This window comes from Zonotrichia leucophrys, chromosome 2, assembly GCF_028769735.1.
Source record: "Zonotrichia leucophrys gambelii isolate GWCS_2022_RI chromosome 2, RI_Zleu_2.0, whole genome shotgun sequence".
NCBI classification, from domain to species: domain Eukaryota; kingdom Metazoa; phylum Chordata; class Aves; order Passeriformes; family Passerellidae; genus Zonotrichia; species Zonotrichia leucophrys.
The window spans coordinates 153,458,329-153,473,492 of NC_088171.1; the positions used below are offsets into that span (position 1 = coordinate 153,458,329).

The following is a 15,164-nucleotide window of genomic DNA, read 5'->3' on the forward strand; positions in this document are numbered from 1 at the left end:
TAACACAGAAGAAGCAGCGCCTCCTGAAACTGAAAGTTCGAGGTGAGGTTATGTGTGGTATTGGGGCCTTCTTTGAAATGGCTTCCTGTTCACTGTTTAGGAAGTCTCCAGGACAATAAGGGGATTTCCAGAGAGAGGCACAGTCGTGGAAATTTTTTACAGGAGAAGTGATGTTTCTGTATTGGCTAGGAGGCTCATTTTAAGAATATTTATAATTTTGCTGAATAAATTTCATGTGGGAAAGTCGCCCCTGACCTGCAGGACCACGAGAGATCTGCTGTGAGTCTGAGCTGATAAGGAATTCTGTCTTTCTGATACCTCCAGTTCCATCAGAGACTTCACTCTGGCTGATTTCAGTATCAGGGGCTGGGGGGACTTCAGGGGACCCGGGCGGGTGGGGGGGAAGATGTGACTGTGGGACTGGGATTGGGATTGCTGTCCTGTGGGGACACTGGGGAGTCACAGGACTGGGATAGGGGTCATGGGGCACACTGGGGGAAGGTGATGTGGGACATGAGATGGTGGGAGTGGGACTGGGGTCATGGGGGGCCTGGGAGACTCTTTAGGGGCAGGGGGTGATGCCTGGATTTGTGCTGAGGTTCTGGGGTGACACTGAAGAAACTGGGGAATGGGAGTGGGATTGGGTCCTGGAGACAGGCCAAGGGGGACAATAGGGGACTCAGGGAGTGACCCCCAGGATTTGGGTTGAGGTCCTATGTGGGCTGATTGGACTTGTAGTGATTCGAGTAGGATTGGGCTCCTGGGGGGCCAGGAGGACATGGTGCTGTGCAATTGGGGTCCCTGAGGAGCTAGGGGATGTTGGGGAGGCATAAGTAACTATGGGATTGGGGATCAGGGACACACCCAGGGGTCTGCTGGCCAGGAGTGCCTCCCTTCCCCCTGGGCTGACCCCACTCCCTTGCCCAGTCCCTCGCTGATGAACCCTCTCTGTGTCTCTTCTGTGTCCCCTCTGTGTCTCCCAGTGTCCACACTTGGACGCTGTGGCCTCTCTTCTCCATGGCCCTCCTGTCTCAGACCCTGGCACTGCTGGCAATGGCCATGGCCACCACGGCTGTCGATGTGATCCCCTGGACATGGCTCCAGACTCCTCTGATGACCAGTACCGAGGCTGTGTCCCTGCCATGACCGGGGCATTTCCGGCCCTCAACCGCTTCGAGTTCGAGCAGAACAAGGAGTTTGCTGATGTTTGGGCAAGGGCTGCAGAGTGGCAGAAGCGGGGGCCCCCTGAGTCCCTTCTGTCCCCAGACCAGGCTACCGCCATCTGGGCCTATGCAATTAAGGGCATGGACAAGGAGTTCAGTGCGGCTGTGGGTGTGGCTGGGCGCTCCAGCCAGGAATACCGGGACAACTTCCACTTCAAAACGCTGCATTTCCTGCTGACCCAGGCCCTGGTGATGCTGTGGAACACTCAGGGACCAGGGTGTCGCAACATGTACAAGGTGGTGGATGGTGTCCAATTCAAGGCAGAGTCTGGTGACATTGTCTGGTTTGGTCAATTCACGTTGGTGTAACAGAGGAAAGAAACTACCAGGGGCTTTGGGGATGCCACAGTGTTCAAGGTGCACACATGCCACGGTGGAGAAATCCAGCCATTGTCCATGTATCCTGATGCGAAGAAGGTGCTGATCCCACCCTTTGAGACCTTCCAGGTCTTCAAAGTCAACGAGATGGGAGACAGGATGAGGATTCAGCTCTGCTCCAATGGGACCTTCAGCAGCTACAACTGCAAGTGGCTACAAGGTGACACCACAGGCTGGAGGGATGGGGACACCCGTTGTGGCTGTGGGGACATGGATAGGTAGGCACAGGGACAATGACACTCCCTGGGCATGGGTGACAGGGACATGGGCACCCACTGTGTGGGTGGGACAAGGACACCCATGGCTGCGGGCAAAGACAGGGATACCCAGTGCTGGGGACACTCACAGGGGGTGGGGGGACTGTGACACCCAGTGTTGAGGACACCCACTGTGGACAGGGGACACCCATGACAGGGCACAGGGGGTGGGGACACTCACTGAGAGTTTGAGGACAGGAACACCTCATGCTGGGGACACCAAGTTTGGGGACACCCATTGCGGACACAGGGACAGGAACACCCATGACAGGGCACAGGGTGGGGACCTCCATATCTGAGAGGGGACAGGGACATCCTTGCCAGGGGACAACAGGGAAAGAGACAGGGATGTCCCCATTCCGATCCGGTCCCTCCCCACCAAAGGCAGTGCTGTGGGGATGGGCCCTGTGTGCTGGACATGGGTGGGCTGAGACCCCTCATATCCCTTCCTGAACCCCTGTCACCCTCTGTCACCTGCCATGGCACCCCCTGACTCCCCCGACCCCTCTCACACCTAAGTCCACTATGACCCCCCTGACCTCCGCCAGACCTGTACCCCAATGCCCCCCGCCAAATACCCTGTCAGCTCGTGACCCCCATCTCTCCTATCACCCCTAATCCCCCATTATGGCTGTCTCCAACCCTCTCACTCCCCACATGATCCCCCTGATGTTCCTCTCTTTGTGGAACATGGGAGTGTCTCCACGGCCACCTTCAACCTCAGAGGATTCATCCTGGCCACCACAGCCCTGGCAGTGGCCACTGGGATCCTCTGAGCCACGAGACCACCATGGCCTCCAAGGTCACTGTGGCCAGTGTGGGCACCCTGACCACCAAGACCAGCAGGACCCGCAGAGAAACGAGGCCACCACAGCCACTCTAGCTATCATGGTCACTATAATCACCAAGGTCACTGTGGCCACCATGATCACGTAGAATCCCTCAGCCACAAGGCTACCACAGACACTATAGCTACCAATACCATTTTGCAATGCAATTGTATTAAAAAATTCAATCAAAACTATTCCATTAAATAATTCTGACAAAGACAGCAAAAAGTGACAATTCCTAAGCAGGGCTCGATATCATTCCCCCATACCAACACTTGTGGCAATGTTTCTTTTTCTCAGCCTTGAGGAAGAACCCTGGGAGCATCCACTTCCTAAAGGAGGAACCTCACTCGCATTTCATTCCAAGCAGAATTTCAAGGGGAACCTCTGTGTGAGAGGGGACTGGACATGGCCAGGGTAAGATGATGGATTGCCAGGCCCAGTTCTGGTGCTTCACCCTCAGTTGTCAATTCAGGGTTGGTGATTTTGGCTGTTTTTAGCCCAATTCAGCAACAAAATCAGCACCAGACCCCTCTCAGTGCAGCCATGATGGCCACAAATGGGGCATTGTCCCTTGGCCACATTCCAGGCAGAGCATCCTGCCACATCCTGCAGTTCAGGGGGACCTTAAAGGCTGGAAATTGGGAGGTTCAAGAGGGCAAGGGCAGGTCCTGTCCCTGTGGAGGTACAGTCCTTGGAGCAGTTCTGGAGAAAGATGTGAGGGTGCTGGTGGGTGACCAGAGGAGCTGGCTGTGTCGCCTAGGGCAAGAAGGGATCCAGGGAGTATCAGGAAGAGTGAGGCCAAGAGGTCAGGGAGTGATTGTGCCCCTCTGCCCTGCCCAGGGAGGCACATCAGGAGTGCTGTGTCCAGCTCTGCCCAGTGCCATGTCCTGTTCTGGGCTGCTCTGGACCCAATCCTGTGCTCAGGGATGACGCTGCCTGAGCTGGGAGGTTGGGCCAGGTGTCCACGCTGAGTCCTTCCAGCCAGACCCATGCTGGGATTTGGGGATTGTGGCACTTGTGGTTCAGGAATTGTCCACCGGAGGGCAGCAGCAGCCAGAGCGGGCAATCAGCGGCACTCTGAATGCGCCGCTCCTGAGCTGCAGTTCCGGGTGCCAACAGCAGGCGGCAGCATGAGCAGCTGGTGCCCCGGAGCACCCGGCCCGCCCCATCCCAGCCCTGGGGGCTCTGCAATGGTTTGGGATGGAGCGACCTTAAAGCCCGTCCGGTGCCAGCCCTGCCATGGGCAGGGACACCTTCCCCTGGGCCAGGCTGCTCCAGGGCCTCACCCAGCCTGGCCTTGGACACAGCCAGGGATGGGGCAGCCACAGCTTCTCTGGGCAGCCTGTGCCAGGACATCACCACCATCACAGGGATGGATTTTATAGGAAAGGTGGGTTGTGAAAAATGAGGAGGTGGATTTGGTTCTTTTTTGGGAGAAATTGTTGTCAATGTCTTCAAAATTGATCTTGATGGCTCCACAGACATGCAGTTTTTCACAGAACCCCAGTGCTTTGACCACAAAGTTTGAACTGCAGAACTTTCGGCTAATAAGAGAAATGGGTTCCCACACAGTCTATTCCATACCCCAGACAGCCTGAACTTCTGAACTTTGGGGGCGAAATGACAGCTTCAAGGGGGATATGGGGTTGGTGATTTGGGAATGCTGCACCTTCCTGGTACCTCAGCCAGTGGGGAAAGGGAGAAGGCAACACGCGGCCAGGAGTTTGGGATAAAAGGAGGCTGCATCCTCCGAAACCTAGAGAGAGAAAGTCCATGGGTGGTATGGCTGTGGAAACTCTGTCCCTTTATTTAAATTGAGTTTCAAGACTATTTTGTGGACACTTGGCTTTTCATTGTGTGGCTTTTCCCCACAGGCTGAAGGTGCTGGTTAGAGCTTAAAGTCTGACTGGCAAAAATGATAAAAGGATGTAAAAGTATTTACACACCACATTAAACATGGCTCTAAACAGTGGAGAAAGAGATAAAGGGAATTCCAGTGGCGTTTTTGACAAATTCTGAAACACAGAAGGAGCTACACCTGCCCAAAGCGAAAGTTTGAGGCAAGGTCATCTGAGATATTGCAGCACTCGGTGAAAATGACCCCCAAAACCCCCATTTTTATGACCCTCCAGGACAATAAAATTATTTCCTAGACGAGGCAGAGCCATGCCAATTATTTATGGGAAATGTGCTAGTTTTATATTAGCTAAGGAGCCCATTTGAATGAATATGTATAATTGAGACAGATAGACTCCGTATGGCAAAGTCATGCAAAGTCCTCTATTGTGGAGGACCAGGAGAGATCTGCTGTGAGTCCAAGTGGATCAAGAACTCTGGCTTTCTGCTACCTCCAGATCAGTCAGGGAGTTCACTCCCAACAATTTCGGTATTAGGGGCTTGGGGAACCCCTGGGAAAACTTATGGTGGGACAATCTGGATGCCATCATGGTATCGGGATTGTGGCCCTGGGAGGAATGGGGAGGGACCCTGGAGGAGAATATGATATGGGTTTTGTTGTTCTGGGGAACCTGGGGGACACTGGGGCACATGGGACTAGGGTTATCTGAGCTCTGGGGGGTAGCAGGAGGTCCCTGGGAGTGTGACTGGGGCCTTGGGAGAGCTGGGGGACACTGCAGGGGGCAGGGAGTCATCCCTGCATTTGGGTTTGGGTCCTGGGGTGTATCATTTCCAACAACTCCAAAGGGGACACCAGAGTGGGAGTGGGATTGGGGCAGGGAGGTGGGGCAGGAGTGACAATGGGAGGGTCAGGGGATGACCCCAGATTAGGGCTGGGGTCCTGGAGGGTCTGAAGGGACACTGGGGACATTACACCAAGAAAGCGGGTGTGGGCTTTGGGACCCTAGGGAGACTGGAGGACACTGGGTCACCCAGGACTGACCCCAGGATTTGGGATCAGGCTCTCAGAGGTCTGAGAGGTCTCTTGGCAAAGGCTGCCCTCTCTTTCCTCGGGCTGACTCCACTCTCCTTCCCAGCCCCTGATGGAAAGATCTTCTCTGTGTCCCATGGTCCCCCCATGCCCCCTCAGCATCCTCTCACATTGTCACATTGGTGTCCTGCCATGTTCCTCAGTGCTCCCCGTGTCCCACAGTGTGCCCTCAGTTTCCCAGTGTCCCTCGGTGTTTCACACTGGTCCTGGTGGCCTCTCCCTTCTCTGGACTCCCTGGTTAGGACCCTGGCACTGCTGGCAATGACCATGGCCAACACAGGCTTCTCAGTTGTCCCCCTGGACATGGCCTGGAACTCCTTTGATGACCAGTACCCTGGTTGCCAACACACCATGACCCAGTTGTTGCCTGCCCTCAACCACTTTGAGTTCCAGCAGAACCCTCTGTTTGCCCAGACCTGGGTGAAGGCCGCAGCCGAGTGGTGGAGGCGGGGTCCCCCTGTGACCCCCTCTGTCCCCAGCCCAGGCCATCGCCCTCATGACCTACACAATGAAGGACGTGCACAAGGAGTTCAATGCCGCCGTGCATGTGGCCGGGCGCTCCTACCAAGAATACCGGGACAACTTCCATTTCAAAACACTGCATTTCCTGCTGACCCAGGCCCTGGTGACACTGAGGGACAATCGGGGACCACGATGTGCGTGGTGTCCGGTTCGATGCACGGTGTGGTGACACCATCCAGTTTGGTTGATTCACGTCAACATCACTGCATAAACAGATTGCTCAGCAATTTGGGACTGACACCATGTTCCAGGTGCAGACGTGTTTTGGCGAGGATATCCGAGAATTCTCCTCCAATCCTAGTGAGGAGGAGGTGCTGATCCCACCCTTTGAGACCTTTGAGGTCACCAGTGTCACCCAGGAAGGAGACAGGGCATTGATCCACCTCCGCTCCAGTGGGACCTTCAGCAGATACAAATGCGAGTGGCTGCGACGTGACATCATGGGAAAAACCTGGAAGACAGGGATACCCACTGCGGGTATGGGGACACCCATGAGAAGCCACAGGGGACAATGACACCCACAGGTGATGGGGGACAGGGACAGGGACAGGGACACCCATGACATAGCACAGGGATGGGGACACCCACTGTGGGTATGGGGACACCCATGAGAACACACAGGGGAAAATGACACCCACAGGTGATGGGGGACAGGGACAGAGACACCCATGACATGGAACAGGGATGGGGACCCCCACATCTGGGAGGGGGCAGGGACACCCCTTCCAGGGAATGTCAGGTACAGGGACGGAGAAATGGACAGAGATAGGAACCCTCCTTTTCTGTCTCTGTCCCTGCCCTCTGCAGACCAGCTCTCTGGGGACCAGCCCTGTGAGCTTTTCGTTGGTGGGCCAGGATGATCCTGACCCCCCTGAAGCTCTCCCACCCCCCTGACACCCCTCATGGCACCCCCTATTTCCCCCAACATCTGTCAGACCCAAAGAGCATCATGGTCCCCCTGAAACCCATTGCTTCCTGTATTACCCCACTGCCCCTCTGACACCCCATCATCCCTAAAGCCCCCATGGCCCCTTGACCACCAACCTCCCTCCTGCACCCAGGCCACTGGTCACCAACAACCTTCTCACTGCCCATGGCACCCATCTTTACTCACCCCATGTTATGGCCCCCTCTGAACCCCGGACAACCCCCATGGCCCTCCTGACTACCCTGATCCCCACCCCCATGGTATTCCATCCCATCTGAACTCCCATTCTGGCCCCCCCTGTACCCCTGTAGTCCCTGACCACTCTCTGACCCTTCTCAACCTGTTCAACCCCATGGACCACTCATCCTCCTCTTTTTCCTCCCAGTTAGGAGCATCGCCAGGGCCCCCTCTCACCTCGGAGGGCTTCTCCTGGCCACTACAGCCCTGGCAGTGGCCACCAGCATTGTCTGAGCCATGACACAACAAAAGTCACCATGGTCTCCACAATCACCAAAGCCACCATGAACCCCAGAGAAAAGAGGCAACTAAGGCTATCAAGGCCACCACTACCATTTTCCCTGGGTGGAAAAAAGGGAAAAAAGAGGAAGAGAAGAGAAAAAGAAAATCCTACCTACTCCCCACCCCCCAACATCTCATTAACTGCCTTTTACTTCTTTGAAAATTCATTTATTTTCATTCTTGCCCGAATCCTGTGAATTCCCACATATTCTGCACTTAAACAAAACCAAACTCTATTTCCTCATCCCAATTAATTCAACTAGAAAGGAAAAAGAGGAATGTTTCTTCACAAATAGATTGTGTGAATCTGGTGGTAAATAGAGCCTGGGACTTGCAGATACGGAAGTTACCGGAGAAGCTATCAGTTTTAGAAAATATTTTTCATTGGCATGGACTGATGCACAGACAAGATCCTGCAAAATTCCTGAACCACGAGAAGAAGAACAAAGCTTTTACAGGCTTATGAATATTAATTACCCTGCCCAGGGTGAAGTTAAAGCTCATTTTAATGGTCATGGGTTAGTGTTACAGAAGGGTGGGGTGCATAGCAAGGGGGACGTTCAGTAGGTGGATTGAGAAGTCTGCACCTTGCAAGTACCTCAGCCAATGGGGAAAGGAAGTGGGAGATATGGGTGGGAAATTGGGGTAAAAAGGAGGCTGCATCTTCCAGCAATTTGAGACACCCCACGGGGAAATTCCCCATGGCCTCTTCCTTTGGTCACAAATAAAACTACAGGGCACTTCTGTCTCCTTTCTGCAAGTAAATCTCTGGCAAGGTGAATTTTTCTGCTCAAAAGGTAGATAGCACAAATGTTCCACTTCAATCCTAAGCGATATGCTCAGCTTGCAGTCAGAGTCTCATCCACAAAATGGCAGCTCTGTCCTTTATACCCTTGGTGTTGCATCAGCCAAATACATATTCATAAGCAGTCATACATATTCAAACATTTTCCTTCTTAATCCCTGGCCCCTCCCACCGTCTGCCAGTTAACTGTTCCATGCTGTCCATTGGTGGAGACCTTCCTGCAGTGTGGTTGGAGGTGAGATGTTGCCATGCCACGCCTCCCCGCAGCAACAGGCTTTCCCCATTCCCAACCACCCCATGCAAGGGGCACAGGTACATGTCCCTGACAATCCTGACAACCACAGCTGTCCTCTCCAACAATACAGGTGGGGGAAAGGGGGCAATGGGGAGAACACAGAGTGTCAAAACAACCAACTAAATAACATAACCATACATCAACAAAATTTCGCTTAACATGAACACAATATTCATCCCTTAATTTTGAGAGTCAATCATCATATTAGCCATCTATAACAAAGCTGTGGCTGCCCCACTCCTGGAACAGTTCAAGGCCAGGTTGGGCAGTGCCAAGAACAGCCCAACCCAGGGGAAGATGTCCCTGCCCATGGCAGGGCTGGCACCGGACGGGCTTTAAGGTCGCTCCATCCTAAACCATTGCAGAGCCCCCGGGGCCGGGATGCGGCGGGGCGAGCACTTGGCAGTGCCAGCAGCTCGTGCTGCCGCCTGCTGTTGGCACCCGGAACTGCAGCTCGGGAGTGGCGCATGCAGAGTGCCACTGATTGCCCACTCAGGCTGCTGCTGCTCTCCAGTGGACAATACCTGGACCACAACTACCAGAATCCCCAAATCCCAGAATGGCTGAGGCTGGAAGGACCCAGAGCGGGCACCTGGCCCAACATCCCAGCTCAGGCAGCATCATCCCTGAGCACAGGATTGAGTCCAGATCAGCCCAGAACAGGACATGGCACTGGGCAGAGCTGGACACAGCACTCCTGATGTGCCTCCCTGGGAAGGGCAGAGGGTCCTGGATACTCCCGGGCTTCCTGGCTCTGGTCTTCTCAATGCCCCCTGGATCCCTCATGGTCCCAGACCACAGAGCCAGCTCCACTGGTCACCCACCAGCACTCCCAGGTCCTTCTCCAGAGCTGCTCCAACAGGTGCCCCCAGCCAGGGATGGCACTGGGGACTGTTCCTCCCCAGTGACCAAACCTGCCCTAGCCCTCTTGAATCTCACAATTTCTAGCCATTAGGGTCCCCCTGAAGTGCAGGATATGTCAGATGCTTGGCCTGAAATGTGCCCAAAGGACAATGCCGCATTGGTGGCTTTTGAGGCTGCACTGAGAAAGATCTTGTGCTGATTTTGGTGCTGAATTGGGCTAAAACCAACTCTGAATTGACAACTGAGGGTAAATCACCAGAGCTGGGCCTGGCCATCCATCAGCTGACCCTGGGAATGTCCAGTCCCCTCTGAGACAGCGATTCTTCTCCCCTAGTCCTGCTTGGAATGAAATGTGTGGGAGGTTCTTCTCTTGGGAAGGGGATGCTCCTCAAGGATCCTCCTCGAGGCTGGGAGAGAGACGTTCCCACAAGTGTTGGTGTGGGGATTGACATTGAGCCTTGCTTAACAATTGTCACTTTTGGCTGGCTGTTACAGATTTATTTAATGGAATTGTTTTGACTGAATTATTTTATAGAACTGTTTGCACAATGGCTTTGGTGGCCACAGTGGTCACAGTGTCTGTGGTATCCTCGTGGCTCAAGGAGTCTTGGTGATCATGGCGGCCAAAGTGGCCTTAGTGGTGATTGTGACCATAGTGGCCAGAGAGGCTGTGGTGGCTGCAGTGGCAACAGTGACAGTGGTGGCCCCAGTTACCTCATGGTGGCAATAGCTGCCAGGATGTCCCTAGTGGCAGTGGTGGCCTTGGTAGCCCTGGTGGTCTTGTTTCTCTGGTGGTCCTGGTGGTCTTGGTGATCGTGGTGGCCACAGTGACAACAGTGACCTTGGTTGCCACAGTCACCACAGTTACCTCAGTGGCCTCATGGCTCAGAGGATTCCAGTGGCCAGTGTCAGGGCTGTGGTGGCCAGGAGGAGTCCTCCACCATGGAAGGGGTCACTGGGGACACTCCCATCTGAGGGAAAAAGATGAGCAATAGGGGGACCATGAGGGGAGTGAAGGGGTCAGGGATGGCAATAATGGAGGCTTCGGTGTTGCAGGAGAAATGGGGGCCATGAGTTGACAGGTGACAGGGTGTTGGGGGGGGCATGGGGGGTACAGAGGCCAGGGAGGTTGGGGGTGTCATGGTGGGCTTAGCAGTGACAGGGGTCAGGAGGAGTCAGAGGTGCCTTAGGGGGGACAGAGGTTCTGGGAGTGCCAGGGACTTTCCGTGACCCACCCATATGCAGCACACAGGGCCCATCCCCACAGCATGGCCTTTGGCGGCACGGGACAGGGTAGGTACAGAGGGTCCCCATCTCTTTCCCTGTCCCTGTTGTCCCATGACACGGGTGTCCCTGTCCATTTTTCCTCCCAGAAGTGGGGATCCCCATCCCTGTGCCCTGTCATGGGCATTCCTGTCCCCACAATGGGTGTCCCCAGAATTGGTGTCCCCAGCACGGGGTGTCCTTGTCTTCCCCCACCTCAGCGGGTGTCCCTGCACTATCCCCAGTGAATTTCCTGGTGCCCTATGCCTTATCATGGGTGTCCCAATGGCCACAGTGAGTGTCCCCATCACCCCAGGCTGCCCCATGTGCCATCACCTTGCAGCCACTCGCAGTTGTATTTGCTGTAGGTCCCGGTGGAGCGGAGCTGGATTTTTGCCTTGTCCCCTTCCTGGGTGACTTTGGTGACCTCAAAGGTCTCAAATGGTGGGATAAGAATGAACTGGATTGGGGAATCTCCGATTTTTATGCCGACACTCGCGCCCTCGCATGTGTGCACCTGGAACTCCGTCTCCTTCCCAGAGCACTGTGCAGGCTCATCTCTCATCCATATTGGCATGAAGTGACCAAACCGGACTATACGACCGTGGTGTGCCTTGAACCAGATCCCACACACATGCTGGACCATGTCATAACACTGCCCTTGAAGACTGACCCTCGTTGTTGCCAGGGCCTGCGTCAGCAGGAAATGCAGCGTTTTGAAGTGGAAGTTGTCCCGGTATTCCTGGTGGGAACGCCCGGCCACGTGCACAGCATCATTGAACACGCTGTGGAGGCCATCCATTGTGAAGGCCATGGTGGCGATGATCTGGTCTGGGGACAGAGGGGACTCAGGGGGTCCCTGCCTCTGCCACTCAGCTGCAGCCTTTACCCAGACCTCGGCAAACTTCTTGTTCTGCTCAAACTCGGTGCAGTTGAGGTCCGGCAATGCAGCCATCATGTCAGGGCCACAGCCCCGGTACTGGTCATCAAAGGAGTCTGGGGCCATGTCCAGGGGCTTCATCTCATCGGCCACAGAAGCCATGGCCATTGCCAGCAGTGCCAGGGTCTGTGCCAGAGGGGCCATGGAGAGGAGAGGCCACAGGGACCAGTGTGGACACTGGGGGACACAGAGAGGACACAGAGGAGACACAGGGAGGGTTCCTCAGGGAGGGACTGGGCAGGGGAGTGGGGCAGCCCAGGGGAAGGAGAGGCATTTCTGGCCAGCAGACCCCAGGGCATGTCTGGTGTCCCTGATCCCAAATCCTGGGGTTACCTTTGCCTCCCCAATGTGCCCCAGCCCCAGGGATCCCAATCCCACAATACCAAGGCCCCCAGAAGCCCAATCCTACTCCCATGACTACAAGTCCCCTCAGCCCCAGCAGGATCCCGATCCAAATCCTGCGGTCACTCTTCGCGCCCCTCAGTGTCCCCCTCAGCCCAGCCCCAGACCACAAGCCCACTACCAATCCGCAATTTCTTTGGTGTACCCCAGGACTTCAACCCAAATCCACGCATCACCCCCTGCCCACAAAGAGTCTGCCAGCCCGCACCATGACCCCAGTCCAACTCTCACCATCCCGTATTCCCCCTCATTTTCCCCAAGAGCCCCCCATTTCCCCAATTCCAGACCTGTGACTCCCCACTGTCCCCCCATGTCCACAATGCAAATCCCTCAGTCCCATGCCTCCCCCACAAGAGTCCCTCTGGAGTACCCCCAGCCCCGATACCAAAATCAGCTGGAGTGAACTCCCTGATGGAACTGCAAGTATGAGAAAGCCAGAATTCTTTATCAGCTTGGACTCACAACAGATCTCTCCTGGTCCTGCACTGCAGGGGGGACTTTGCCAAGGGGTATTTATCCATCCTATTCATAAATATTCATTAAAATATGTCCCTCCAATGGTACAGAAACTTCACCTCTCCTAGCAATAATTTGCATGGCTCCACCTCTTTCTCAAAATCCTTTTATGGTACTGAGGAGTCCTAAAAATGAGTTTTCTCAGTGTGGTTTTCAGTGCGTGCCTCAGTATGCCAGATGACCTCAGCTTGAACTTTCATTTTTGACAGACACTGCTTGTTCTGTGTTACAAAATTTGCCAAACACCCCTCACTGGAGTTCCCTTTATCTCTTTCTCCACACGTTCCAGCCTCTTTGTTCTTCTGTGTACACACATTTACATCCTTTTATTGTTTTTTTGCTAGTTCTTCTTTAAGCCCTATCCAGCACCATTAAGGGATCTGAAACTTTCTATTCTCTCTCTTATTGCTCATCCCCCAGGAACCCAATCCCACAGTCCCATGTCCCCTCAGTTCCACCCGGTCCCCCTCCCCACTGCTCACTAAGTTGCTGCCACACCTCAGATACCAATTGGGGTCCCCTATCAGATGACATCCCTGTAGGCACCTTGAGCCTGGGGATGATCTCTTGGAGGAGTACCTGGGTGAAATCCCTTGCCTTGTTGGTGTGGCAGGAGAAATTCTGGACCTACAAGATGGGATTCGCCAACACCAGGAGATACCTGAGCCTATCTTGGCGTGGTAGCTCAGAAAATCCATTAGCCAGTTACCCCAGGAGTGTTTCCTCTTTCAGTGATGCCTAGAGGTGAGGGTTTGCCATTCAAAGTAACGTCTCGTGCAGCTTTTGTGCAAGTCGGTTTCCCACAGGCATTTGTCAATCCCCAAGCTGGTGTGCCCTGGATTGTATTGCAGCTACTTCTTTGGGCAGCTCAGCTCAGCTCAGTCACCCAGGCACTGCCCCAAGAGATCATCCTCAGGCTCAAGGTGCCTACAGGGATTTCTGTTGAGGGATTTTTGCAGGAAAATGGACACAGTGCCTAAGCCAGCCTCAATGGGGTCTGAGTAGAATTTCACATTGTCCCCCATACCTCGAAAACAGGAAGAGCCTACTCAGAAGAAACACAAATACAGGATGGGGGGCACACTAAGAAGACAGAGCAAAAAACCACAGCGGAGCGTGTGAAGGCAAGACAATAAACCACAGTGAGAGGCATGAAGAAAGAAGACTAACCAATCAGCTGAAGGCTTGAGACGCGTGCACAGATAGGCTGAACCAATCATGTATTAGCTTGAGGAGCGTGAACAGTAGAACAGAGCATAAATACAGCGTGTTCTTGTAACAAATTTGACTTCACTTGATCATATTGATCATGGCATGATGTCCCATTGCTGATCCTCTGCAGATGGCATCTGACAGGGGACCTGAAGTGGTATCTGAGGCGTGACTGCAACTCAGTGAGTAGTGGGGAGTTGGACCTGGGGGGAACCTGGGGGGAAATGGGACAGTGGGATTTGGGTCCTGGGGGGTGAGCAATAGGAAAGAGAATAGAAAGTTTTAGATCTCTTAATGGTGCTTGGTACAGTTTAAAGATGAACAGGTGAAAAACAATAAAAGGATGTAAAATTGTGGACACAGCAGGGCAAAGGTTGCTGGAACCTGTGGAGAAAGAGATAAAGGGAACTCCAGTGAGGGAGTTTTGGCAAGTTCTATAACACAGAATAAGCAGCAGCTGCTCAAAGCAAAATTTTGAGGCATGGTTATCTGGGATATTGGGCCACTCAGTGAAAACCACACTGAGAAAATTAATTTTTATGACTCTGCAGCAAAATAAAAATTATTTCCTAAAAGAGGCAGAGCCATGCAAATTATTTATGGGAAAAGTGCTGGTTTCTGTATTAGATAAAGAACACAATTTCATACATATTTATAATTATGGTGGATACATACTCCATGTAGGGTCCCCCTTGATGTGCAGGACCAGGAGACATCTGCTGTGAGTCCAAGCTGAGAAAGAATTCTGGCTTTCTGATACCTCCAGTTCCATCAGGGAGTTCACTCCAATCAATTTCGGTATCAGGGACTGGGCACCCTTGGGGGTGAACATGGGACTGAGGGATTGGGGTCTGGGGGACACTGGGGTTGTCACAGGACAGGGACTGAGGTACTGGGGTGGTCCAGGGACAGTGATGGGAGACACAGGACCATGGGAGTGGCAGTGGGGTATTGGGGGACTCTTGGGGGGCACATGGGACTGGATCAGTGTTCGGGGGTCACCAGGGAGGTCATGGGACTGAGAGTGGGATTGGGGTAAGGGGGGGGGGGACAGGGACAGCTGGGACCCATTGGGGACCCTAAACCTTGGGTCAGTGTCCTGGGGGACACGGGGTCACTGGGAGGGGTACAAGGCACTGGGGAGGGATTGGGGTAACAGAGGCAATGGGAAACACTGCGAGGGGGGGGACACGGAACTGTGGAGTGGGATTGAGAGTTTTGGGAACAATGAGGTATCCAGGAGTGATCACAGGATTTGGG

The 15,164-nt window shown here is 54.0% G+C and overlaps 1 protein-coding gene and 1 pseudogene across 1 annotated transcript; one reads left to right on the forward strand and one right to left on the reverse strand.

Annotated features, from left to right (window-relative positions):
• The first annotated feature begins 5,905 nt into the window (after positions 1-5,905).
• LOC135442980 (NAD(P)(+)--arginine ADP-ribosyltransferase 2-like) lies at positions 5,906-7,559 on the forward strand (annotated as a pseudogene).
• Positions 7,560-10,168: 2,609 nt separating this feature from the next.
• LOC135442981 (erythroblast NAD(P)(+)--arginine ADP-ribosyltransferase-like) lies at positions 10,169-11,876 on the reverse strand. The gene is made up of 2 exons (XM_064703248.1): positions 11,171-11,876; positions 10,169-10,248 (listed from the first exon to the last, which is right to left on the reverse strand). Exons 1-2 carry the CDS (start codon positions 11,874-11,876, stop codon positions 10,169-10,171), a joined length of 786 nt encoding a protein of 261 aa, XP_064559318.1.
• Positions 11,877-15,164: the final 3,288 nt, after the last annotated feature.